The 26,723-nt window shown below is 34.6% G+C and overlaps 1 protein-coding gene across 7 annotated transcripts in view; it reads right to left on the bottom strand.

The window, feature by feature from the left end:
- Gria4 (glutamate ionotropic receptor AMPA type subunit 4) overlaps positions 1–23,396 on the bottom strand; it is a 348,446-nt gene extending 325,050 nt beyond the window's left edge. For all 7 annotated transcript variants that reach the window (XM_047515811.1, XM_047515810.1, XM_047515815.1 and 4 more), the window contains exons 1-3: positions 23,067–23,396; positions 22,430–22,603; positions 21,074–21,232 (exon numbers count right to left, since the gene is read on the bottom strand). In XM_047515811.1, coding sequence (XP_047371767.1) covers positions 21,074–21,232; positions 22,430–22,517 — 247 coding nt within the window. In that variant the 5' untranslated portion in view covers positions 22,518–22,603; positions 23,067–23,396. The remainder of the gene's footprint in view (positions 1–21,073; positions 21,233–22,429; positions 22,604–23,066) is intronic.
- Between the last annotated feature and the right edge of the window lie 3,327 nt (positions 23,397–26,723).

Here is a 26,723-nt window from a genome sequence, read left to right as displayed (position 1 = left end):
AATCCTTTTCTCTAGCTATTTTGAATTATACAACACAATATTGCTAACTACAATCATTCTTCTGTGCAACAGAACATGGGAACTTATTTCTCCTGTCTGGCTGTGACCCACCTCTCCTGGTCTCCCTGCCCTCCTCTCTCCTTCTCCTGTGACCTCTGATAACCACTATTCCGTTCATATGTCTGGAAGCTCAGAGGTTTTAGATTCCATGTAAAAGTGAAATCATGTGGTATTTGTCTTCCTGTGCCTTGGCATAAGTTACATGTTATTTGAAAGATTTTATAAATGGTCAAGTGGTTGTCATTTAAGTGATTCTTTCTAGGTCTGCTACTTTGATTTTAATTTTGAACTAAACTCTTTCCATTTGCAGAATCTGGATTTCTGTGGTGCTAGAGATCTCCAAACTCGTCTTCAATTATCCTAATGAGTAACATCGAGAGACTCCTTGAAAGAAAGCATGGTCATGACAGATAAATTTGTTTTACTTTAATGGTCTCTAAACTCCAGTGCAATTACACTTGATCTGTGGAATCACAGCATGAATAATAATGCAAATTTACATTCAAAAATATTTACTGAAATATTTACTGAGGGTTTCCTACAATTATACATTAGTCTGTGTATGCACTGTTCTCAGAAGCTTTAATAGAAAAACAGACGCAGTCTCTGCCCTCAAGAAGCTCATAGTCTACTCAGAAGATTTGTAACTTCCAGATAAAAACTTCACTTCATAAGGTAAATATGGAGCACATGGTCATTTTTGAAAGGTAAATTTTTGAAATTAAAGTCATTTTCAAACAAAAACCCATAAAAATGTAATACTAGCTATCATCTTTTAAAATTGTCCTCATCCATTAAGAGCAATTCGAGCATTTATGCAAGTTTTAGTTCTCATAATATAAAATATAAAACATAGTACACTATGGAGTAACTCCTTCAAGGAGCTTTTTTATTTAAATTATAAAACTTTTTAGACATTATAAATTTCTGGGAAGATTACTTGAGCACAGAATCTTTAAGGTGAAAGGTGCCCCCTAGCCAAAGATACTTCAGTTGTTACTTTCCACCTGCATCTGAGGTATGTAATAGGGTTTATATCCTATGGAGGATTCTGAGAAACTGTCCTCTGCTTATTTATTCTTTTTTTTTTTTAATCAAGAATCACAAAATCAAAACCTACAGGAAAAAAATGTGAATTAGGCTTCATGTTTTCTACGGTTTCACCAAGGAGAATAGATCATATCTTACTGGGTAGGAGCTACTTACTAAAGTTCAGTCAATTATCAACAACAGAAAATTCTGGTATATTATAATAAGGATTCTAAAAATTTTCCAGAAAAGTCACAAATGCACATTTTCATGTAAAACGTGCTGATTTTAGGCTGAAAATAAACTAATTTTAAAGTCTTATAGACTTCGTGATGTATATACATCTCATGATGTATATCTTAAATAGAAATCTTTATATTTTTAATGTTAAATCAATATTTTTGGCAATCTTCCTTGTTGATAGTTTTATCACTTCTATGTTGATAATTCTCAAGACCCAATCTTTCCCCCACAGCTACTTGACTACTTGTCCATATTCTAAAGAGCCCCACTAAACAGAATTTGTAATTTAATTAATTCTATAATGAATCTTTAAAACAGGTGAGTATTACTTATCAGAAAGGCTTGGAACCAGAGTATTTCAGATTTTTTTTTTTGGAGTATTTGCATTTATGTAATGAAATATCTTGAGAATGGGAACCAACTGTAAATATTAAATTCATTTATTTTGCATATAAACCTCAAACACATAGTTCATAGGCACTTTTATACAATATTTGACATGTGCAATATTTTCACATGAGGTCAGGTTGGAATTTTCCACTCATGGCAACATATTGTTTCTCAAAAAGTTTTGGATTTTGGAACATTTAGATTTTGGATTTTCAGATTATGGATGCATAAACTATATTGCTTCAGGACCTTCTATTCTATCTGCATTTCTTGAAGAATACAACTATCCTCCACCATCTTCCACATAACATTCCTTTTCTAACACCTCTGTCAGTCAAAAGTTTCTATTTTATTTTGTACACATGAGGCTGAGTATTGTTTCACATGATTGTTTCAATGATTACTGTGGTTACACAATATCTAGAAGACAATGCTTGAAATGTATTTTAAAGCACATTGCCTTACATGTTTCTAATAAAAAAGAAGGCAAGTCTCCAACCCTTGATTTTATAATTTAGACTCCTGAAGCTCAAAGAGCATGATTAACTTTTCAGCAATTTACACAGCTAGTAATCAGCAAATCTGGAAGCTGAACCCAGGTCTATCTCTAGTGTATGTGTTCTCCTTCTATATCAGAGTGCTGGATTGGGAAGGATGGAAGTGTTTCTATAGAAGAAATGAAGGTGGATAGGTATTCAAAGCAGTGCTATAAAAACTGGTGTAAGTGTAAAAGAGCAGAAACTAGAAAGTGAAAGTGTAAATAAAGAGCTACCTGTAGGGTAGAGGTTCTTGCGTGGAGATGAAATGAGAGTTTCAGTTGTAGACTGTAGAAACTCCAAAGAAATGAGTGACAGGTATGACTTCCAATTGCTTCATTTCACTCTCTTGAGTCCATCCTCCTTGTTCTCTAAGTTGATCACATACCCATATTAAAATACAGGCTTCTGATTTTACTTTCCACCATGCCATCTCCCTCTCCAAATCGTCAGTTGTTCCCTGTTTTCAAATTCATACTTTCCTTTCTTTGGCTTCTGAGTCCTGGATTTATAATTGATATTCCCCTGTTTGTTTTCCCCACTTGAGTCTAGTCTGATTCCATGAGCATCCCATGTTGCCTCTCCCTTCTCTTTGCCAAGATGTTTGCTTTCTCTCTTCAACCCCCTTTTATATCCCTGCCTTTTCTCCTCTTTCAAGATAAAATCCCACTTTATTAAGATTTATGATTATAAAGTCTGACCCCTCTTGATATTTCTTCTTTATTATTATATGATATACAGCACCTTCTAATTTAACACCTATTTATTTTCCTGTTCCTTATTGACACTTCAGTCTCAGATTATAAGCCTTTTAAAAATCCAGTATCACATTTAACATTTCTTTTTAATAAAGACTGCAGCATAATAAAAAATCAAAACAGTCACCAAGTGAATATTCAATTAGCAAGAGTGACAACTGAACACTTAAAAAGCTGCACATTAATAGGGGTAGAATAACTTGGTAGCAAACTGCGGCAGATGCATAAGGAATATAGAATATAGAAGTGATGGGTAATTTGGTGTGAGGGGTTCAGATTCATAGAAGTTAAGTCTAACACACAACTGCTGAAAGATTTCTCTCCATACAAATTCTAATGCCTAAAATTAGTCCAATCTTACTTCATTATATTAGTTCATTATATTACTAGGTAATATAATCTTTTCTTTAATCTGTTATCTTGGCTTTATTTGAGAAAGTATTTCTGGTCTCTGAAAAAAAAAAAGAGAGAAAATGCCTTTTAGGTATATAATAAATATAAGCACTAACCAATCAGGGATAGTTGCCTTCTTCCCAATATGGCTACAGCTTTGGTAACATTGCATTGGAATCTGGTGGTCTTCACTTAGATTATGCTACTTTGGAGCAACAAAGCCTGTGTTCTCATAGTGAAATATCGCTTGGAACTCTAGACATGGAAAAACTGTTGATGAAATTGGATAGAATGAAGAGAAATAGTGTAGGTGTTGGATTGAACAACATGGGAGGCAAAAAATGAGGATGATCTTTTGAGGTCTGGATCACAATTTTCAATGGAGTTCTGTGATATCCCTGAATGTTAATGACCAGGAATCCTGGCAATCTCAAAAATTCAAGTGAAATAATCCTTATGAGACATAAGAACACTGGGGGAGGGCAGCAAGGAAACTGTAGACTGAACCTTCAGACTTGGAGACTCATTGCAGGACTTTTAGATTCTAAATCTTGAAGGTAATGTATTTTAGTGAATAATGATCTTCATAGTCCTTTACCATGAAGTCCATAAAGAATTGTTTTTAATTTATTTTATAGTGCACTCAATAAAACAGAATCTGTCAAAATACCTCGATTACATACTTGAAAATTGAATCAAAGCACTATTATCTAACCATCAATTCCTAATTTCTTCCAGTCTCAGATTCATATATTTTGGGGTATTCATTTAGTGCTACTGTATGCTAGGCATTGCACCATGAGCCAAGCAGTAGGAATCACGTATAAAACAATGGCATTCCAGTCATCCAGAAGACCATGTTTCAAAGGAGGGTGCACAACCAAACAATGACGATACAATCAGGTGAGCCCAAAGTGCCCTAGAAGGCCACAGGTCAAGTGGAGACTAAACAAGACTGGAAATATCAGAGAAGATTTCCCAAAAAAAGTCACCAGATAGTCAAGACCCATCAGTTCATTCATGCAGCTTTTGTTCTTCCTAGAGAATTAAAATAACATGTGCAATCAAACTTTCCACTGGTTATGACAAAAGCCTATAATCACAAATTTTCTTAGCTCTTTATTTATTTACTTTGTAACATTTTCTATTGTTTCTTTTTAGTTATATATAAGGATTCATTTTGACATAATTAAAAAAGCATGGAATATAATTTGCTCTAACTCAGTCCCCAGTACTTCCCCTTTCCCTCCCCACCCCTCTCCCTGTTCCCTTCTACTCTACTGTACTGAACTTTCTGCTACTTACTTTTAGGATTTTGTTGTTGGTGGGGTCTTGTGGATGTACATGATGGTGAGATTCACTGTGGCATATTCATATATGTATTTAGGAAAGTTGATCAGATTCTTTCCACTCTTCTTCCCTTATCTAATCCCTTCCCCTCCCACTCAGTCCCCTTCAAGTAGTCCATGGGTCTGGTTTTTCTTCTGTATTGATGAATTCCATGCCCCTTTTCCCTTTTTATTTCTCTCTTTCTCCCCTTCTAATTTGGATTAGCTTCAGTCAACAAATATAATGACAATAAGTTTAACTCATTAGTTATTGTTTTCATTTTAAAATAATAAAGTTTGTAACCAAAGCGATCAAACATAGCAACTTCTATGTGAACCAAACATTCTAACAACAAGGTCAGATTCTGGCCAAATCTCTAAAGATTTCTCTCATTTATCTTTTCCACATGGACAAAGCCAGACAAATTCAGTACTTACTGACAATCCAGCTACATTTACTTTTATTTAGTTACCGATAACCAGGGAAAGTATAAATATATAGTTTTGTAAACAGGTTAAAAAAAAATCCAGGAATATGTAAATAAAAAATGGAAATGCTCCAAAAAACACTAAAAAAAAAAAAAATCCCTACCACCATTTTGGTATAGTCTTTTCAATTTCTTCTATATATTATGGTTCTTATGAAATTGCTATCAAACGAGAACCACCTTTCCCACTCATAATTACAAGCTATGTATTTCTCATATTATAAAAATCTGTAAATCATGATGTTTGATTACTATATACTATTCTGTTAAATCATTCATTATTTGCAGTCTGATAATTAAAGCACCAGAATATTATTATCACTAAAAAGAAAATTTCCCTTTGAAGTGAAAAAAAGTATAAAGTGTAGGAAAGGGTATGACATTGCTATTTTGAAAATAAAATACCACTTTAGCAATAGCTCTCTCTCAATAAAAAATATTCACACTTAGTTTCTAATCTGTGATTTTATCACTTCTCTAAAATGAGGCTTATTTTCACACTTGTTTCTTAACATGTCATCATTACCAAATTGTGTGAAAACAACAAGAACAAAATGCTACAGGTGGGCACTTATTACATATTTATATAATAGTTTTGATAAATGAGATATAGTTATTTGTAAAGTTATTCTGAACTATATGTGTATATGTATACACACATATTTTCTATTTTTATTTTCAAGGAATAAATTTGAAGAGTGTTGGACAAAAGTATGCACATGAAATTTCAGTTTATTATTTTGGGAGAAACAAATAACCATGTCTTGCAAATTATATGTGATACAACATAATGTATTTTTCTGTTAATAGGCTGAGTGTAAGGATACTAATTATACTAATTATTATTTTAGTTTTAAAATTGTCCAACTCATTTTCTTAAAATCACTATTACTAATCTATAGTATGTAAGTGGCAAGTTGCAATTTTGGTATAGATTCTTATTTGTGCCAACTAATTTGAATAAAGCACTTCCATAAAGAATGAAAACTAAAAACAAAGGGGAACAGTATGAAATTCAATCAGGAATAGAATATATGGTATTCTATCAGCATCTATATTAATCAGTAAGGAGATTTAATTGCCTCTACACACATTGTAGACAATGTTCACCTTTTGTTTTTGTTTTAATTTCCTCACAGCAATGCCAGTTTTTCTACAGTCTGTTTATAGTCTTCAAAAGATCTGGTTTGCAGTTCTGAAGATACATGGTTGGGATGATAAGCTAGATATTTGTTGCTGAATATAACAGTTCTTACTGAAAAATAGTGAGCCGAATACACACAATAATGGGCTTTACAAGCAGCAGCTGAAGTAACACGATTGCATTTCTTGTCTAGCAAACAGTTTCTTAGTGTAGAATTTGGTATGAGAAAGGAACCATGCTTTCCTATATACATGAACAATGAACAGTGCTGCTGGAAGTCTTTCCAAAACACAAATATAATCATGTTATAAACTGCTTAGAGTGATTCTTAGTGTCTTCAACCCCAGAATAAAGAATAGTACCCTCACCCTGACCTACAGAGCAGTGAACCAGGCTCCCCACCGCTTCCAGTGCTAAATGCCACTCCTCCCCTTCCTCTCCCCACCTACTGCCAAACCTTGCCACCTTACTACACTCTCCAGACGCATACTGCTCTCCAGAGGCATCCAAACATCTTTATACTTTTTTCCTACTATGCTTTTTTTTCTGCCTAGAATACTTTTATATCTCTTCACAGCATGGCAAAATTTCATGCACCTTCAAGGCCCAAGTAGAGTCACATAATTTCTGAATCTTCTTAATACCTTATGCGCTTGGGAAAATGAGAAGAAAGGAGAAGGAAATGGAGAACAGATTGGTACAAAATTAACAACAGTGATTTTTCATATCATTTATTGACTAGATTCCCAAATATCTGCAAGGTCTGGGATTCTACTTCCTCCAGGACAATGCACCTGCTTTTACCTGGACAGCTGCCAGGACAGGTGTGGAAGATCTGTGTTCCTCCAAATAACTGATATTTAAAAATCATTTAACTAAAACTATAAACTCCAGAAATCATTACAGCACTCTGAGGACATTCTTCTTTTGCATTTGACAAGAACGCTTTCTTCCCCTACCATGACACTGATACTTTTGTAAGGGGGGGATAAAACAAATAAAAAAGAAAGAAAGAAAAGTAAAACCAAGATAAAATAAATAATGAAAAGAAACACACTTAAAGAATCTCTACATACATAGAAAAAAATTAGTGAAATCAGAACAGTTGGTACAAGTCAGTCGGAGAACTTTCACAATGGACAGTCTTCCTCAATGGTCTGGTCGGGTCTTAATTAACATAACATTCCCCAACTAAATATTATTAAGTAATGCTTTCGTAAAGAATTTCATAGTTAGAAATTTTTCCATGTTCAGGGTATCAAACAATTCAAAATTTTAATGGTTTTTGATAAAATGTGGCATGATTTTGAAAAAATATAAATGTTCTAGCCATCTTGAGTTTAAAATTCTTTTCATTTTACTGTCTTTGGCTTATTTATTACATAGAACTGTATCATATTTTAATTTTTCTATCATCATTAAGGTTAAGTATATTTTATAGTTTATTTGCTAGATTTATTTATTTATTCTAGTATGAATTATCCGTTTTATATCATTTGTACATTCTTTTCAATCTGAAGGGGGTATCTGTGTGTGTATGAGAGAGAGAGAGAGAGAAAATATGAGTCATCTTTTATCCTATATGGTTGAAAGAGATATTTTCTCAAGATTTTATATTTTTGTTTATTTTAATGTTTAAAAGTATAAGTGCAATGCAATAGCAATCTTTATGTGTAATATGGAGACATCTGATCAAATTTAACTATTTTAACTGCCAACACATATCTAAAAAGTATTGATTCAAATGCTAATATCATCTGAGATCTATTTCAGATTCCAACCTGTTTGAATTTTAATAAGCAATATAGATAATAATGAAAAGTCACATAGAATTTTAAATAGTAAAATTGAATTAAGATTGAGGTAGTCTTAATGTTTCCAAACAAGGTGAAATTTAAGAATGTATGTATCAACTCTTTCATTGTATATGTTTTAAAAAGCCCTATGGGAAGGGTAGTTTGTAGTGATCCATGTGTGAAAAAGAACAGAATGTGAAGTTTTAATGATCACAGTCTTAACAGGAACCAACAGAGTGCTAACCCTATGTGTGTAATGCTTAAATAATTGGAATTCATATTCCCACCTGGACACTTCATATCAGATCATACCCATGAGTTTAAGCAATCCTAGACAGGTATAACAGGAACATGGGGGTTAATCTAGGTTATTATATTTGAGTGAAACTATGGCACATCCAGAGGATATCTGTAAACTTAGATGACAAAGATTTTAGAAACTATGTTATATACAAATCTATTAAGCTTAAGAAAGTAGTGAGGGGCATGTAATATCTGTTTTTTAAAATGTGGACAGTGTGAGTCATATAGAAAATAAACTTGATTCATTTTTGTGCTATTAAATTCTGGTTAAGGATGAGCCGTTATAGACTTCCAATTAAGAAATAGGTGGTCTCCTTTCTTTCCTCGCCAACAATTGGTCAGCAAACAAATACTGAGTATGGAGATTTTTGCTCCCAACACTGTGACAGACCCTCATGATGGAAGTATTAATAAGGTATCATCCTTTCTGTCAAGAACACAGCCTAATGGAGCAGACAGATTGTCTATGTGTTTATCCATCCATCCATCCATCTTCTAAGGAATATTCAGATACATCATCTAAGGAAGATACAGAGAGTACTAAATAGAAAATTTGACTATTCAAGTAAAATCTGATCAATATTTGTAATGAACAGGATCCATCTAGGACCATGACACCTATGTGCTACTTTCTGAAAATGATTTGCTTATAAGTTATACATATGCATACTAATATATGACGTTTATGTTATATACAATGTTATAAAAGTCAAATATATAAAAACAAAGAAAATATTTAAAGTGGTTAATAATGTTACTGAATAATAAATATGGTATTGAGCTCTCTGGCTCTCAGAATAATAAAAATAATTTTTCTTACACACTTTAAGAAAGAAGGAGGCATGTAAAATTTTTCAGAGAAAAAATAATCACCTTCCCTTAATTCTAACCCTTTGGAGCAGAGAAAAGATGAAATGCCTTTCAAACTTGCCCAGGTAAGACTGTCTACATGGTTGAACATTAATTATCTAAAAGATAAGTTAATTTCAAACAGAAGAGAGATAAGGGGCCACGAAAGTAATCAATCATGAAATGTGTGAGAGAAGGTGCAATGAAGAAAATCAAGAACTGTTAGGAATGACATGATGAATTTAACTCCAAACACATTTACACAAATGTCTTCAAGTTCTGTGAATTTAAGCAAGTGCTGAGGAAGCAGTCAGTGTGTAAGATGGGACTACTGAATGTGCTCACCACTTCACCTGGCTTCCCAACTGGGCTCTCTCCTACTTTCAAAGTATTTGGTACCTGCATTCTCAAGTTCTTTTGTCAGCAGACACCAAATCTTATAAGCACATAGAAAACTCCTCTACCAGACTTAAATTTATCTAAGTGCTACTTGACTAGCACCATGGACATCAATCTGCATTTGCAGTCCCAACTTTTTCCTTCCAGTACTTATTTTCTTCCTTACTTTAACTTATCCTATAAATAGAATCTAACAGAAACAAATGAAAAAATTGCTTAAGACAGAGAAAATACATTATATTATTTTGAATCTGCTTCCTCATTTCCTTCCTATCCTTTCTTTGATGTTCTCTAAGAGTACACATGAAAAGTGTTAGCTATCTTAAGGGTACCCTAAAACAAACGCAGAGAAAACTCTTTACATATTTCTCATTCATTTATGCCAGATATTTGCTGATTCCTGCTCTCTATCAGGTATCGTGTGAGAGTATGAGGAAATACCATTTAACAAATCAAATGTAGCCTTTTGTTCTGAAAGTAAGTGGGAAATAAAAGGAATATGTACGTAAAAAGATGAAAATAATAATTACAGATTGCAAGAAAAGCAAAGGTAATCATTAAGTTTGTAGTCTGAAATAGCATAAATGGGGGTTTTGGTGCAGGGGGGTTCATGCTAGAAAGGTTAGCCAGGAAGGTTTTCCTGAGATGCTGATATCTGATCTTAGTCTGAAGATTCATTAAAATTGATTCAAGCAAGTAACTGGATCAGAGTATTCTCATAAAAGGGAGTGAGGAAAGGCATCATAAAAAGAAGACCAGAGTAGACTCCAACATGGTGAACAAGGCAAGAGTCTGATCACACAGGACATAGAAAAACTGGGATTTCATATTAAGAAATGAAAGTCACTGGAAGGTTTTACGTCAGAAAGAAACAGTCTCTGACTTACAAATTCAGGAAGGCACTCCTGACTCAAATATATAAAGTAGGTAGAGAAAGGTAAAGTATAGAATCAGGAGATTAATTATGATTTGAAGTAGTACCATTGACTTGTACACAGTTGGTAGGATTAAAAATGAAGAAAGTGAAAATATCCATGGTATCACCTTAGATTTAGAAGCAAAAGGACTTGGTCAGATGGTGAATAACAATCAAAAAAAAAAAAGGGAGCGAGATAGAAGAAAAAAATCTAGGAAGCATTCGAAGGGGTAAGAAACAGGCAATTAGAATATCAAAACCTGCAATACAACTATTAGCAACTGTTAGTCAAGTAGGTGAAGAACAGCAGATAGGAGAACTTTTAAAAAAAAGATAAAATGGAGAAATTTTGCACAAACTCAAATTCAGTCAAAAAAGGCATCAGTTACCCAGAAATGCAGCAGTTCGAAGCACGTGCAAAAGAGCTGATTCAAATAAACAGTGAAGAAAATAATGAAGATTGATTCCTAACATACATAAGAGAATATATTCTGTAAAAGTTAGTATTAGAAATATGAAATGTAAAACCATAAAGATACCATGAAATGTATGATAATCTATTGATAGTTTTAAGGATAGAAAGTTTTTATATAATCTTAATACAAAACCCAGAGGTTGCAAGAAGAATGACACACATATATGACTAAATACAAGTGTAAATTGTCTATATCATAATTGGAAGCCAAAGGAAAAGTAGAAGACTTTGCAATGTGTACGAGAGAGAGTTAATTTCTAGAGTACATACATCACTTCCTCAAGTAAAGAAAATTTTCAGTGGCAAATGAAAAGAACAGACAGTTCACAGAGGAAGAAGTACACAAGTCTTATGAGCAGGAAAAATTTCCCAGTCTCACTATTAATCAAAAATATGCTAATTAAAGCTGCAATTAGATGTCTTTGTCACTCATCAGGACAAGTGAAAATTCAAGAGACTGATAATGGCCAATGTTGGCAGGTCATAGGAAAATAATTATTCTCACATATTGGTGGTTGTACATTTAAATAGCATTTTTAAAGGAGATGATATAATGTTTATTAAAAGCAAAAATCGACATTTGAGAGAGTAATTTCTCCTTCAGCAGTTGATGCTACAGAAATATCCACACAGGTTCACAAAGTACTGCTGTTCTGCTTATAATACCAAAAATGTGGAAACAACCTGAATGTTGATACAGAGAGGATAGAATACATTAATCATATGAACTTCTCACAATTTCAACTTATACAGCCATAAAAGAAAATGAAATAGTTCTTATATATGGAAAGAATTTTATGATTAAGTGAAACACAGTACTGTAAAATAAAGGTACAAAATGATATTTTTTGCATCAAATATTTTCATTTCTAAATATATAAAACAGTCATTTTTATACTACTATTATTGTGTGTGTGTGTGTGTGTGTGTGCATGCATGCACGCAGCGCACACTTGTTACTGGGGATTGATCCCAGTGGTGCTCCACCACTGAGTTATAACCTCGGCTTTTTTATTTTTTATTTTGAAAAAGGGTCTCAGTAAGTTGTCCAAGTTGGCCTGTATTTCTCTATCATCCTGTCTCCACCTGCCCAGTTGCTGGGAGTTATTGGGATTACAGGTGTGGCCCCATTCACCTGGTTTTGTGGTACTCTTTATCTCTCTAAGTATATATAGAAAAAGAAAGAAGTCTGGAAAGATTTACAACAAACTGCTCTTATTGTCTCCAAGTGGTAGGATTAAAGAATATTATCACTTTCTATGATGTGTGAATTATTTAAATTTTCCAGAAGTATGTGTTAGCTTTAAAATAAAAATATGAAAAATGGAAAGAGGACAAAGTGTAATATTTTTAAAGTTACAGATGAAAAATACACTATGGAATATCTATATATAACTTTGTAAAAAAAATAAGCAAGCACTGATTACAGCCTCTGGTATAACTTTTGTTCTATCTGAAGGAATATATTAGATTATTGAATGAAGCTATAAATCTCAAATATTTTTGCCTTTTATTTATAATATAACATTGAACACTGTATTCACGATATAGCAGTTTCATTAAGTTGGTAGCAAGTGATGATGCTGTAAAAACTGGAGCAATTTAGACTTAGGCTAATACTCTTTGTTGTCTCCATGTTCACGTGGAATCCCAAAACATGTTAAAGAAGACAACTGACAGCTAAGCACATCTTAAAATATTTTGCTCAGGAAAATAGTTGTGAAATATATAGTTATTCTGAAATCAGATAATGTTCCTATAAAAAATTAGTTGGCCAACAGACTGGCCAACTAATGAAGCATCCAACACTGTACAACAGTTAAGTGTCATTTAGCCATTTTTCACACACGGTGGTATTTATGATATGAATTTGGCAATATAAAGTAATGAGAGTGTTGCCATTTAGGACTCTGAAATTTTTGTGCTGCATTACAAATGACATAAAAGAAGGCACAAGTTTCAAAGAACAAGATGCTGTCAGCAAATCCTGCAAATATTCCAAGGCATTGAGGACTAAGAAACAACAATTGAATTTACTAATTTGTAAGTCATTCATGACCTTCAAGGACACAGTGTTCCCAGAGTGGTGATGGTGAGAAAGAAAGGTAAATAGTGATAAAAATAGAAGGCGCTGATGTAGAATATGTAGTACTTTTGATAGAAAGAGAAGGAATAAAAATCACAAGATGATGGTATGAGAGGAAGAGGACCAGTGCAAGGATGTTCACATTGGTTATGTTCCATGTCATGGGGAAAAGCAAGTGGCGATAGATTTTTCTGGAAAAATTCCTAGTTGATTTTAAGGATAAAATCCATTCTGTTTCTCAAGTGATGAAGGGAGTTAAAGAGCTGTTAATCTAACTTAAGTGTGGCTCTTGGAGGACTGTAGTCCTGGGCCCTTTTTGTGACTGGAGCTCACTGAGAAGCTGTCAGGAATCTAAGACTCTCTCTGTAACTACATATGAACACACACATACACACACCACACAAGCACACAGAATTGTGCCTAAAATTGGAAGACTTTATATTCCTCCTTTGATCTACCAGTGAAACAATCCTGTATGAACAGTCCATAGATCCCAGATAAAGTTCACCTTCTCGTAGACTTCAAAATCATTTTGACAAATACAGCTTCAGACTTGAGTACGTAAACTGATATGAACTGTTAACTGAAAGGTCAGAAAAGTTTCTATGAAACATCAACCATACTCATTCAAAACATAAATTGCCTTGTCAAAATATAAATAGAAAATATCCCATTTATTGATTTTTTATTTTACTTCTTGTGCTTTAGGAGTCTTGTTAAGGAAGTCAGCTCCTGAGCTGACATGTTGGAGTGTTGGACCTACATTCATTTTCTAGTATATGCAGGGTTTCTGGTCTAATTCCTAGATCTTTAATCCACTTTGAGTTGATTTTTTGTGGAGGGTCAGAAATGGGAATTAAATTTAATTCTACTACAGATGGATTTCTGGTTTTCCCAGCACCATTTGTTAAAAAAGTCATCTTTTCTCTAATGTATGTTTCTGGCACCTTTGTCAAGTACAAGATAACTAACTGTATTCATGTGGGTTTGTCTCTGTGTCTTCTATTCTATTCCATTGGTCTTCATGCCTGTTTTAGTGCTAATACTGTGCTGGTTTTATTACTATAGCTCTGTAGAAAATATAATTAACTTGAAATCTTAAGTTTGGCTCAGGAAAAATAATATTCCATATAACACAGAAATGAACTACTTGAGTTCTATCTATATATGGAATATTATCCACACACTTTTCTACTACTCATAAAATTTGTATGTGGTAGGTGCTATTTTCCTGTGTTGAGATGAAGAAAATGAGGCTCAGAATGTCAAGTAACTTAACTACTCTCAGATTGCAAATTCAAACCCTTCTGGCTCAAAGGTCTGGAGAAGACTACCACTCCCTCACTCTAAATAATAGATAAGAGTATTCTGGACCAATATGTACAAAGGATTATATATAAGTTGAATCTACATGGTCTTAATAAAAGTGACCCTTTTTTCTGGCCAAAATACAAAAGAACACTATAAAGAGAAAACAAAGAAAGATTTATGTTAAAAATACTACAATTTTCTTTGCAATGCATTATTTGAACTCTGTAGCTTTTGCCATAAGTGATCAGTATTTACTTGAAATTCTGCCCACTTCTTGACTGTTGTGAAATTACTCTTGCCTCATTTTCCTCTGAACTCTCTGACCCATTTTCCTTCAGTCACTTCTGTTTTACCCTTTTCCTCTCCAAGTTCCTTAGTTCCATCTTGGGATTTGATCCTGAGCAGTCTTTCACTGCTATTGCTCAGTCTGGGCGATCTCACTCATTTTCACGACTCCAGACATTGTTGATCCTCTGCCTTTAGCGCAGACTAAACTCTAGAGCTCCAGACAGTCACGCCCAAATCTCCAATAAATATCACCCTCTAGGAATCTTTTTAACACCTCAAAACCAGTATGTTCACATGAAACTCATCTTCCTCACTCAAATCTGCTACTTCTCCTGCACATCCCTTTCTTTGATTAGTACCACTAGTTAAACATATTTACCCAGGCCAGAAGTCTGAGAAACCATCATTTATTCTTACTGCATTCTTTGCCACTTTCCCACAGAGACATCCAATCAATCATTAAGTCCTGTCAAAAGTTCTGTATTCTTGGATCTATGAGTTTTTCTCTCTTCTCGGAGCTTCTACTTTTATCCAAGCATCCATCATTTTAAATTGTGTTACTTCGACACACAACTAATGGGCCTTTTTCTTTCTGTTTTGTCCCCTTCCAATTTATTCTTTCTTGCAACCAGCTTGTTCTTTGGAAAATATAAATCTGATCATGTCATTATTCTGTTCAAATAATTTATGAGTCCCTTTTTTATTCCAAAGAATCTCCTTGCCACAGCTACAGATCCTCTGTAGCTCTACAAATCCACATCCCTTAGCACACCTCTCCTTGTCACACTCAATGCTACACCCTGCTTAAATGATATTCAATAGTTCAACACCCACCTGGCTCCCCACATGCAATTGCCTTTTCACGTACCATTCTTTTGGCCAGGTATGACTTCCTTCCTCCATTTTCTTCAATGACTCAACTAGAGCCTTAACATCCAGATCAGACAGCATCATCCTCAGATACCAGGCCAAGTTTGTTATAATTATCCTTCCAAAGTTCCTCTCTGTCATAGTACTTTGTTTTTCCTTCAGAGCATTTTATCTTACTGTACTGTAATCTATAACAACTGGTTTGTTTATCTTTATCACTGGATTATGAGCTCATTGAGGGCAGCAACTACTTTTATAAGTTTTGTAATCTCAGTTTCTAGCACAGTGTCTTGAAGAGAATTATTTTTGATAAGTATGTTTAATGAATAAGAAGTTGTATTCATTATCTAATCTAAAGAATGAATGGATGGCTTCATTACATAATACGACTTCAGCCTTCACTGTATCATTCACTGTCCTGTGATTAATGAATAAATTGCCCAGAATTGTCTTGCCCTATTTTCTTTAAAATGTTGCAATTAAGTTAGAGAAAAGATAAATGGAAATTCTTTTTTCTTTCTTAATCCACACAATCTCAGTGCAGGTATTATATTTCTCACACCAGTATGGCCTCTCAGTAGAACACTAGGATGGAAGTAAGAAGATAAGGTTTGAACTCTGGCTTTGTATTATTATTACATAGACTCGGGCAAATAAATAACTTCCTCGAGATAAAACATCCCAAACAACAAAACAATGCCTATATTTCCAGATTGTCTCACCGTGAGATTCTCTTAGAGTCAAATAAAATCATATAAGTGAAAGCAGTCTAAAAATTCTGTGTTGTCATGAAGTGTGTTATATGTACTCTTCATTTTAAAACTCGGGACAATAATATACTCTGCAAATTAGACAGATAGATGGATTTTCCAATGTGAGGAAGTAAACTTTTTTTCTCTTTGGGAAATAAACAACACTTGAAAGAATCCAGACTGAAAACAACAAGGAGTTTTTCTGAAGTTTTAGAAAAGATTAATCAATTCTGTGACAACTCTGAAATACATCAATGCAAATTACACTTCATCCTATCTTTTAAGAAAGGGGCAAATCATAGAAATATGTCTCAAATCTTGTCATTAATCTCAGGATGGAAAATTATGGTGAAGAAATTAAAAAATCATAAAACTTAAGCACTGTTTCAAATCAACAGGATCTCACTCTCGGTTTAAATTAAGGAAACCTAATAAGAGTCACAGTAGAGTCACATCATGTGTTTTCCTAAAAATAAGCTAAGCAAAATAGTATATTTAATTCTAACATCTTTACTATCAATTTTTTTAGAAACAGCATTTTCTCTTCAGGGTGCATTATGGTAACCTAGTGTAAACTGTTAGAATGCATTTTTAGGACATCCTAGTTCTGGAAGGAGAGCATACAACAATATTTAGACTTGAATTAAACTCTAAATATTAGATTATTTAGTACACATAAGTGCAGTGAGTTTTTATCACATACCTACCATATAAGTGGAAATTCCTATAGAACCAATTAGATATAGTGTCATGTTTTCCATATATTTAAATTAACTGAGCAACTATATTTTACATACCAGGCTATTTTTTAAAGTATCACTCTTCTTGGTTATTTAGACAAATAAATTTGCCATAAAAGGAGAACTAATATCTCTAACTTTAAAAATAAGACTTTTTCCATCATCACTAGAGTATAATATCCAGTGGATTTGTGATTGTTGCTACCCCTCAATCTATTTAACAATTGAAAGGAAAGATTTTGACAGAAAAGGAGTACAAAATAAACGTCATTAAAAAATGAGAGAAGAAAAAATATTGTTCCTTTCTATCAAGGTTTAAACAGTTGGAACTATTCTATAATTTTTTGTTTTACAAAGATGACAGTATGTAAGTACTTGATATGTTTTATTATATATTTCCAATTGCCCAGCTGAAATTTAAAAAAAGATCATTTCAGAAACAAATATGTGTGGATTTTTATCTTATAGGGACTACCATATTACAGAACTGATTCTTTAGCCAGATTTCTAATGTAGCTGGATTAAAGTAATAATAGCAATGTCTCAAGTAATTTTGTCTTTTAAAAAATTTAGTGATAGACTTAATTTTGTATATTGGTTATCACTTTTAATCAAATTTAACATATATTCTTCTCAAAACCAAAATATCTCTATTCATCAACGATTGAAAAATACTTTTTTAAGCCAGCCTATTTCAGGTTATCTCAAACATTTTGGAAAAGACATTTTTCAATTTAACTGGCATATTTGTCTACAAAGATAGTACCTTTAATATCTATCTGACATATAATATCTATCTGAAGTATATTTTTACTAAAGTAAATTTCCTATATTTAATTTATTTTTAAAATATTCATTTTGTCATCATCTGTATAAATCACAAAAAAGAAATGTATAAATTTAATTATACTTTTAAATTTGATTATAAAGGATACTTATTATATTTTTGTTATTGAAATAGATCATAATTTTTATTATATATGCTTCTTATCATTTCAGTTTAATCATCAAAGTGTGACTTTTGACAGTGGAAATGGCTAAGAAAGGAAAATATTTTAATTTAATCTTCCACAAATATTGCTGAAACTGAAATACAACTTTAAGCTAAAATTATTCCTCCAGGAATTTGGGATTTACACCCAAAATACTAAGTTTGAGTTAATCAGGTTTGGACTCCTGATTATATAAACCCTACATATAGAATAGTTATTTGCCTATACTTTTTTGGAGCATTAATTTAATTTTGAGCATAAAAAACAGTATTACATTATATCTGTCCACTAGGTGACCAACACACTTTATTCTTCAATCTGTCTTTTCTGTGAATGTACTTTCCACAAAATGTTTAAAAATAACCTGTATACTAACCCTTATTCACAAGGACACTACACTCTGAAGTTTTACAAGGAGCTACTCTAGGGAAGTCACCATAAAAATAAAACTAATAGGCCACTTAGTTTATATTTACTCCAAGACAAATCTGAAAATTTAGACTGTAACACAGTGAAGAAAAGTTCCATGTTAATTCTTCATAATTCTAAATTTCAAGACTTATTTTTACCCTTTCGTATCCAAAGGCAGAGAATTTGATACATGAGGTTATCTTACGCTTACTGCTTATGTTCCACCTTTAATTAGACTGGAAAATCACAAGTGTATATGCTTGCCTATTCAACAAACACCAATCACCTGACCCAAACTCTATTGATTTTTCCCAAATTCAGCTTAGATTTGCTTTAAGGACATGTAGTATACTCATTTGTTAAAATATTTATCCTTTTCTTCACTAGAAGATGGTTTTTTATACCATTATTTACATTGTTTTAAATATTTGTTAATCCTACACAACATCAATTATATATGATTGTGAAAAATATTAGATCACTCACATTGTGCTATACTTGGATTCAAAACTTAAGTTTACTTGTTCTATTTCTCTCAATCCAAATATATTAAAGAATAAAATCCTCCATATTTCATGTTTTTCCTCCTTTCTTATTCTGTATACAACTTCTTATCAGTTTCTCATATTTACAAGTCATTTACCAATAATACTTTATTTCATATATATTTCTGTTGTATAAATAAAATAATACTAGTTAAAATGGTCACAAATGAGGTTAACAAACAATATGGAAGAGGAAAGAATTAGTACTTCATAGTTTACCTAGCTGGAAGTCATTGTGGCAAACTTCAGTATATTGAAAATGTTAATTTGTGAAAATAAGACAAAATGAAACTAAATCATGTCACTTTTAAGAAAATCATTCAAAATTTAATAACAGTATTTAAAAAGTAATTTACTGCTGACAAAGTACCTTCACATATATTCAGAATATGAATTATTTTTAAAACTAATAATATGTATTGACAGAATCTTAGGAGAGACATGAGAGAACTATTTAAATAAACAAATAATATTCAAGTATTAAGGAGAATACTTGCCGTAGTACTATTTGAAGTGTTGGTATCCCTTTCCAACACTTGGAATATAAAACAAATAACTAGTAAACTCTATAAAACTATGTTCACAAATCTATCTCAATATGCATTTCAGCTTAAAAGCAATTCCCTTTTACTATAGTATTAATTTTATCACTAAATGAAACAAATTATTTTTAAGTTAAGTAGTAGTCATAGGAAATATAGTACTCCTGAAAAATAACATAATTGTGATATTTACAAAACTGTCAAATGTTTTGATCTCTTTATAAAACTAAGTTTTAAAAATCAAGGAAAAGTACTCATATTTGTTAAATGAACTAATGAGAAATAAATGTGAATTGAGATATTTAAATTAATGACACAGACTTCCTCTAAACATTTTAAAACTGTTTTCAATTTCACTTGTTTCTTTGTTCAGTATACTTTCTTGTACTGATAGGATTTTTTAAATTAAGAAATGTCCCAACATACTATAATTAAAATGGTCTAGGATTTAGAATAAACATTTTATGACCGCTGTGAAAGTATGCAAAATTTTATATGGAAACTATTCTTATATGTATTAATTTATAACCAAGATCCTAGCATATGGAATTCAAACAGTGGCAAATTAGCATATAAAACTGAGAAAACATTTTAAACATGCACTTCCTTTAAGAGTGAAAAGCAATACAATGCTATTGACTGATCACATTTCTGAGTATTTTAAATTAATGCACAGTTGATGGTATTTTTGTACATTTAGTTATATAGAATCTTGATGGGTGAGCACTGTACAACTGTTTCCTTGTAGCATTAGGTGAGATCACCCATTTAATTTCATTGTGTGGGATAATAGATCCAGCTGGGTTGATTTGTGTATTCAGGTGGATCAGAGACTAACGTGGTTTGGCATCAAGGTAGAATTCATGGAGTTAGCCAAAGAATATATGCATTACGTGATAGTAAGAGACATTTACAACCCAGAATATAAGAGCAGGGCAGCCTCAAGTGACATCACCAGATCATCGGCAGCGTCAACCAACCGACTCAAATATATATCCTCCACACCACCACTCCCCTCTCTTTCTCACTATTAGCAGCCTTCCATCGCCTTTACCAGTGTGAAGGAGCATGTGTCTTCTTTAAAAGCAAAGCATCCGCTTACTTAAGAGAAAAGCAAACAAGAAAAACCAGAGGAAATGAATATAAAACTAGATGGAGTACAATTTTCACTAAATTGGCATTTAGATTATAGAATAATACTAAAATGCTAAAGGAGAATTGAACTTGAAATGAAGAAAAGAAAGAGACAGACCAGCTGAATATCCCTAAGACCAAATCTTATTTTTAACTCTGATTGTCTCTGAAACAAGGTAACTGTAGGAATTTTGAATTTCTTTCTAGAAAACATTAATAATGATAAAGAGGAAGGGGAGTCCTTTCCTTCTTTTAAATTATCTTCTGATTTATCCATAACTTATCTTTTACTTACAGGCATTTGTTACAGCAAAACTGTTGGCTGTCTCAATGTTGTCCACATGAGGTACCAAATTAAAAGGAGCTTCCGACGCATTGGGGCTGGTGTTATGAAGAAAAATTGCTAATCGAAAAGCAGTGTATTCCTGATCTGTGTTTCGGATGAAGAGACCACCTATAAAAACAGCAGGAAAAGCACATTCACTGTTTCCTCTTGTGAATGCTATACCCACCCCAAACACTGTCAAATCTGCCACTCAAAAGCACATACAATCAAGGAGCTATCTCTGCCACATCTTGGGAGACTGCCCTTTGTCCCTAAAGTGCATGCTTAGTATTTTAGTCTTTAGGACAGCTCAGCTTTTTCTTGTTCCAATTTGTCATGATCACAATGACCTCTGAGACCATTTAGTGTGTTTTGCTTTCTCTCTCTTGCCCTCCCCAGGATTCCCAGCACACTGCTACATCAGCCAACACAGGACATCTCTCTAAGACATGCAGATGCATGGAAAAGAGATTTTCATTAAAATACAGAAACGAGGGGTTGTGGTGATATGTAGGATAGAGGGAAATCAGAAAGGAGAAAATGAACTTTGCTTTTCTGCAGCTCGTGGACTCTGCCTAATCTCTGTTTTGTGCACAGTCCATGAGAAATGATGCAGTGTTGAGGCTGGGCTTAGCTGGAAGAAATTCAATAGCTGCGTCCCATTAGAAGACAGGAGAGGAGAATAGCAAGAAAAGCCAAGGATAGGGGTGGAGGTCCTTGGAAATAGAGGAGGCAGAGGAATAAGGGCAAAAGCTTTAGGAGGAAAATAACATAAAAGGAGAGAAGGTTCCTGGAAAGGGATCTAACTTTGGAATCTGCTAAAGGGTAGCAAGAAAAGGTAGGGGGTGCAGGAGGAATCGCTTTTTGTTTTTTATTGCCCGGTCTCTTCCTCTAATAGCTAGAAAGCTGTGGTGCCCAGCATGCGAAAAAGAAGTGTAATTTTGAACAAAATAAAATAAAACAAACTCGACCTCCCAACATGTTTTTAAAGAAAGGAATGAAAAGACATATATAAAATATAATCAACCCCCGCTGAGGTTTTTTTTCCCCCAACTTATTCCAATCCTATTTAACGACTTGAATCAAATGTGCAAATAGGGTAAGGAAGATCTAAGGAATGATGGGTGGGCTGCCCTGTGTATATTCTAGAGGTACTTGTACCAAGAGGCAGTCTTTTTGTAAAGGAGAGAAAAGAAGAGGAAAGCAGAAGGGAAGGTAGTCGCTGGAGGTTTCCCCCGAATTGCTTATCAGCAACTCATTTAACTCACTTTCAGAGGGGATCTGCTACTGCCAGCTACGAGCACACCCCACTGGAACAGAGCTTACCTATTTGCACGCTGCTCGGAAAGGCTCCCATGGCGAGTCCCCAAAATCCAGAAAATAACAAGACAATCTGTCTGCAAATAATCCTCATCTTCTTGTCTCCTCTCCCTGGCGCGCGCTCTCTTTCTCTCACACTCTTCTTAAAGGGTGTTCAGAGAGGCATTGAAGACGATGGCGCTAAAATTAAAAACAACCAAAAAGAAAAAAAAAAAAAAAGAAAAGAAAGAAGAAAAAAGGTTTGGGGGATTTACGATTACGACTATTTTCCTTTAGCAATCCATCGCGTGCTGCCAGATTTTTCCCGCAGTCTCCATAGCCCTGGGAGAGGTTTTCTGTCCGGCTGCAAATGTTGCACATGCAAAAGATGGTGGTGGAGCGTCTAGTGGCTGCTCGCAGGGATGAGACATGCGCTCTATCTTTGCCTCACTTGCACTCGCGCTCGCCCCTCGCTTTCTCACATACACACAAACACTGGCGCCGCTGGCGCCGCACGCGCTCCCCAGCTCTCACCCGCCAACATCCCCCAAATCTGCATCAGCCCCGGGCATCGACGCCCTCCTGGTGGCCCCTCACCCAGCGCGCACTCCCTCTGCACGCCCCCTGCACACTGCTCGGCTGGCTTCACCCGGTGGGTGCTCACCGGAGCGCCCCAGTCTCTCCGACGCTCCGGAGCCAGTCTGGAGACAGGTTTTTCCTTCCCCTCTTCACTCACTGACTCCCTTCTCGCCTCTCTTCTTCCCCGGTTCGCAGAGGGACCGACTCTGAGGATGGGCACCCCCAGTGCCCGCCTTTGGCTTTCTAGTCGCCTCTGCTTCTTTGCCGCACTTGGCAGGAAACTGACCCGGGAACCTGGTCTGCAAGCCCGGATCAGGGGCTCGGGGGGTTAGTACCTCCCCATGGCCCCGGTCCCCTGCCGCATCCTGCAGGCTCGCGGGGAGGGCGGGCTGTCTCCCTCCTCTACCGTCCTCGCCTTCGCTCTCAGCCTAGCCCTCTTCTGCCACTGGGCTGCGCGCGCGGGGGACTCCGGTCCTCTCTGCAGCAAAGATTTCTCACCAGCAAACAGCCCGGGAATCTGGAGAGCCAGTGACTGGAATGGATGAGGTGAAGGGGCTCAGGGAAGGCGAGGAGAAAAGGGCAAGGGTCAACCCCGGTCGGGTTTAAGAGATTGAGACCAAAGAGGAAAGAATTGGAGGAGGTAAGGCTTGGGGGAAGATTCAGAGAAGTTTAATTATCCTAAGAAAGAGAGAAGAGAGGAAAAGGTTAACTTAACACACAGAGTTAAGGTTGATGAACAGGATGGGGGAAAAGACTTAGAAATGAAAATGGGACGGGATTTCTAACATATTCTTTGAAAGATGTGAGGCAAAACTATGAATAAGAACTGTGTGAAGTGTAAAGTGGAAGAAGTGATTAAAAAAAAAAAAAAGAAAAAACTCTACTCCTTTCTTCCCAGGGGCTCCTTTAAGAGGTACCTTGCCTTCTATGCATGGCCCACCTCAGGAGCGGGGGTGTTGCCCTGCAAGGCTGATGAAGGACAAGGCCAGTGCTTGGGAGGTGGGCACAGATGTCTCCTGGAAAAATGGAATGTTTTTCATGCACACCTCTCTTTGGCCTGGGCTCTAGGATGCTCACTCTATGCCCTGTCACTCCAGGAAGACTTAAGCACTTTATTGTTGATATCTGCAGTTGTTTGTGTGGAAGAAAAGGAAAATGAGTTATCCTAGCTGGTTCTAGGTCTATGTTGTTACTTCCTCCCAGACCCACCTTTAAGATTGTCATTTCACCTGGTTGTCATGGGTGGAAGCTGTGCCACAACCAGGGGAGATGATTTTGTGTAGGTAATTGTGGTAACTGTGGTAGGAAAAAAAATAACAAGTTTCTTATTTCCTCTGTATGTTTTGAGGTTCTCTACTGCCAATAAACTGAGAGCCATTAAAGGTACAGATTCTTTTCAAAAGAATATAGCCAGAGCCTATGCTTGTCTGATGTAATGTTTGGGAAAAGAGGAGAATGGAATGGTTAATATGGAATTCTTTCAACCCCCAGGCCAAGGCATTTTGAAATATGAACTGTGTTTATTCTTTCAAACCTCCTTTCTTTTTTATTTTTAAATTGCAAATTAATAAATTCTAGGTATACATGTTTATGGGGTGCAAAGTGATGTTATGATTTATGAATACAATGTGGAATAATTAAATCTAGGTAATTAGCATCTCCATCACCTTAAATACTCTTCACTGTTTGCATGAGAATGTTTGAAATTTTCTTTTAGGGATGTTTTCTTGACAAGAATGTAGATAAAAGGGAACCCTTTACACTGTTGGTGGGAATATGTGCCAGTATAGCTATTATGGAAAACTGTATGGAGATGCTTCAATAAACCAAAGAGTAGAGTTGCAATATGATGCAGAAGACCCACTTTGGAATATCTACTCCCCAAATTTGAAATCAGTATGTGAAAGAAAATCCTGTACCCATGTCCATTTCAGCACTATGTGCACACCCCCTCTTATTTATTTTTTAAAAAATATTTTTAGCTGTATTTGGACATAACAACTTTATTTTCTTTTTTTTCTTTATTTAGCCCAGAGGCAATAGCTCTCTACCACTGAGCCACAACCCCAGCCCATGCTTCCTTTTATTAAATGTCACCAGTTATCTGTATTTGTAATTTGTAGATGATGCTTAAAAATTCTTGTCAAAACTCCAGAGTACTTTTCTATTTCCTAAATTCTGGATTTTGTTTTTAAAATAACATCTTTTTTATGTCATTTATTCATTTTCCTGTTACACTTCATCACAGATTGTTCTGACAAAAACAACCTAATTGTGAGTAATTGGAATACACAAATCATACATTTCTCATTTTAGTTTATGAGGTTTTAGTCCTGCACATCAAGTGGGATTTGAAATGTTTTCCTTCTTATCATTTCTGTCAGTATGAAAACCAAGGCTGCAAATAATAGCACTCTGTTTTCTCTTATAAGAAGATAATAAAATAGGCCACATAAAATTCAAGTTGAATTTAAATTAAATTAAAATTTCAAAACCCTCTAAACTGTCCAGCTCATCACCTACTTGGATAATGAGTGAAGCTCTGCCTGATGCACAAAGGCAATTATTAACTTTTACTGGTCTCAAAATTAAAAGATCCAGGCCCACATATGTTGTAATAACAACTTTGCTATGGATGCAGAACATGTTTTATTTTGCATACAGCTGTCAGTAAAGACACCTGTACTGATGACTATACAGGCACAACTGTATTTTTCCAACAAAGTAATCTGTCTTTTAAATGTACATTTTTATGATCAATTATTACCTCCATTTTACTTTATGAATCTAAACACCTCCCCCTCTCTATATATAATAGTTGTATCATATATTGAGCACCTCTCATGTGTTTACTGCCCAAGTGTTTGAGATGAAAAAGGCAAACAAAACAAAGTCTCTGCTCCTTTTAGAAGATTCTCCATGTTTATGAAAGCCCCAGAATGTACATGTGCTCAGGTCTTACACGTTATCTTTGGACAACGTTAGGTGTTTTTGTATTGATTAGAAAACCCATCTAAAAGTTAAAACTCTGGCTCATGTTTATTTGCTAATAAAGGGTAAAGTCAAGAGCTAGCAATAGAAGTCAAATTTTCTACTTTCACACACATATATCTGAAATTATATATCTTTCCAGACACTGTTATTTCAACTTGTATGGTAGTGAGACCAGAAAGCAAGGGAAGGTTGTGAACTATCTGCCTTACCAGTCCTGTCTTCATGTCATAGAAGGGGTGGGACAGGGAAGGAATGAAAGATTATAAGCAAAGAAGTGAGATCATCAGATTTTCACTTTAGACTTAAAATCTCTACATAACGGTGGTTAAAGTGATACAATGAGTCTTAATGCAAACAGAAATTTGGAAACTTTAGAGTCAAGGTGAGAAATGACTGTGTGAACAAAACTGATAACATTAAAGATTTGCTATTTGACCTTGAAATCTGTTTCCTAAATACATACACAAGATTGCAAAATTTTCACACACAAATATATTTTACAGCAGTATTTATCACAACAAAACAACTTGTATGCTTCTTGATAGGAGGCTATCTTACTAAGCTATGTTTCACCTACATGATTGTATGCTGTATAGTTACACAAGGAAAATTAAGTGTCTCTACCATTTACCATTATGGAACCATCTCAAGGGTATATGGTTGCTCAAACTGATCCAGATCTGGACATTGGGAGCTGTTGGTATGTCTGTTTCCTTTTCCCTTTTGAACATTTTCATGCTTGTTGCCA

This window comes from Sciurus carolinensis, chromosome 11 (assembly GCF_902686445.1).
Source record: "Sciurus carolinensis chromosome 11, mSciCar1.2, whole genome shotgun sequence".
Lineage (NCBI taxonomy): Eukaryota > Metazoa > Chordata > Mammalia > Rodentia > Sciuridae > Sciurus > Sciurus carolinensis.
This window is presented reverse-complemented; position numbering and strand designations above follow the sequence as displayed.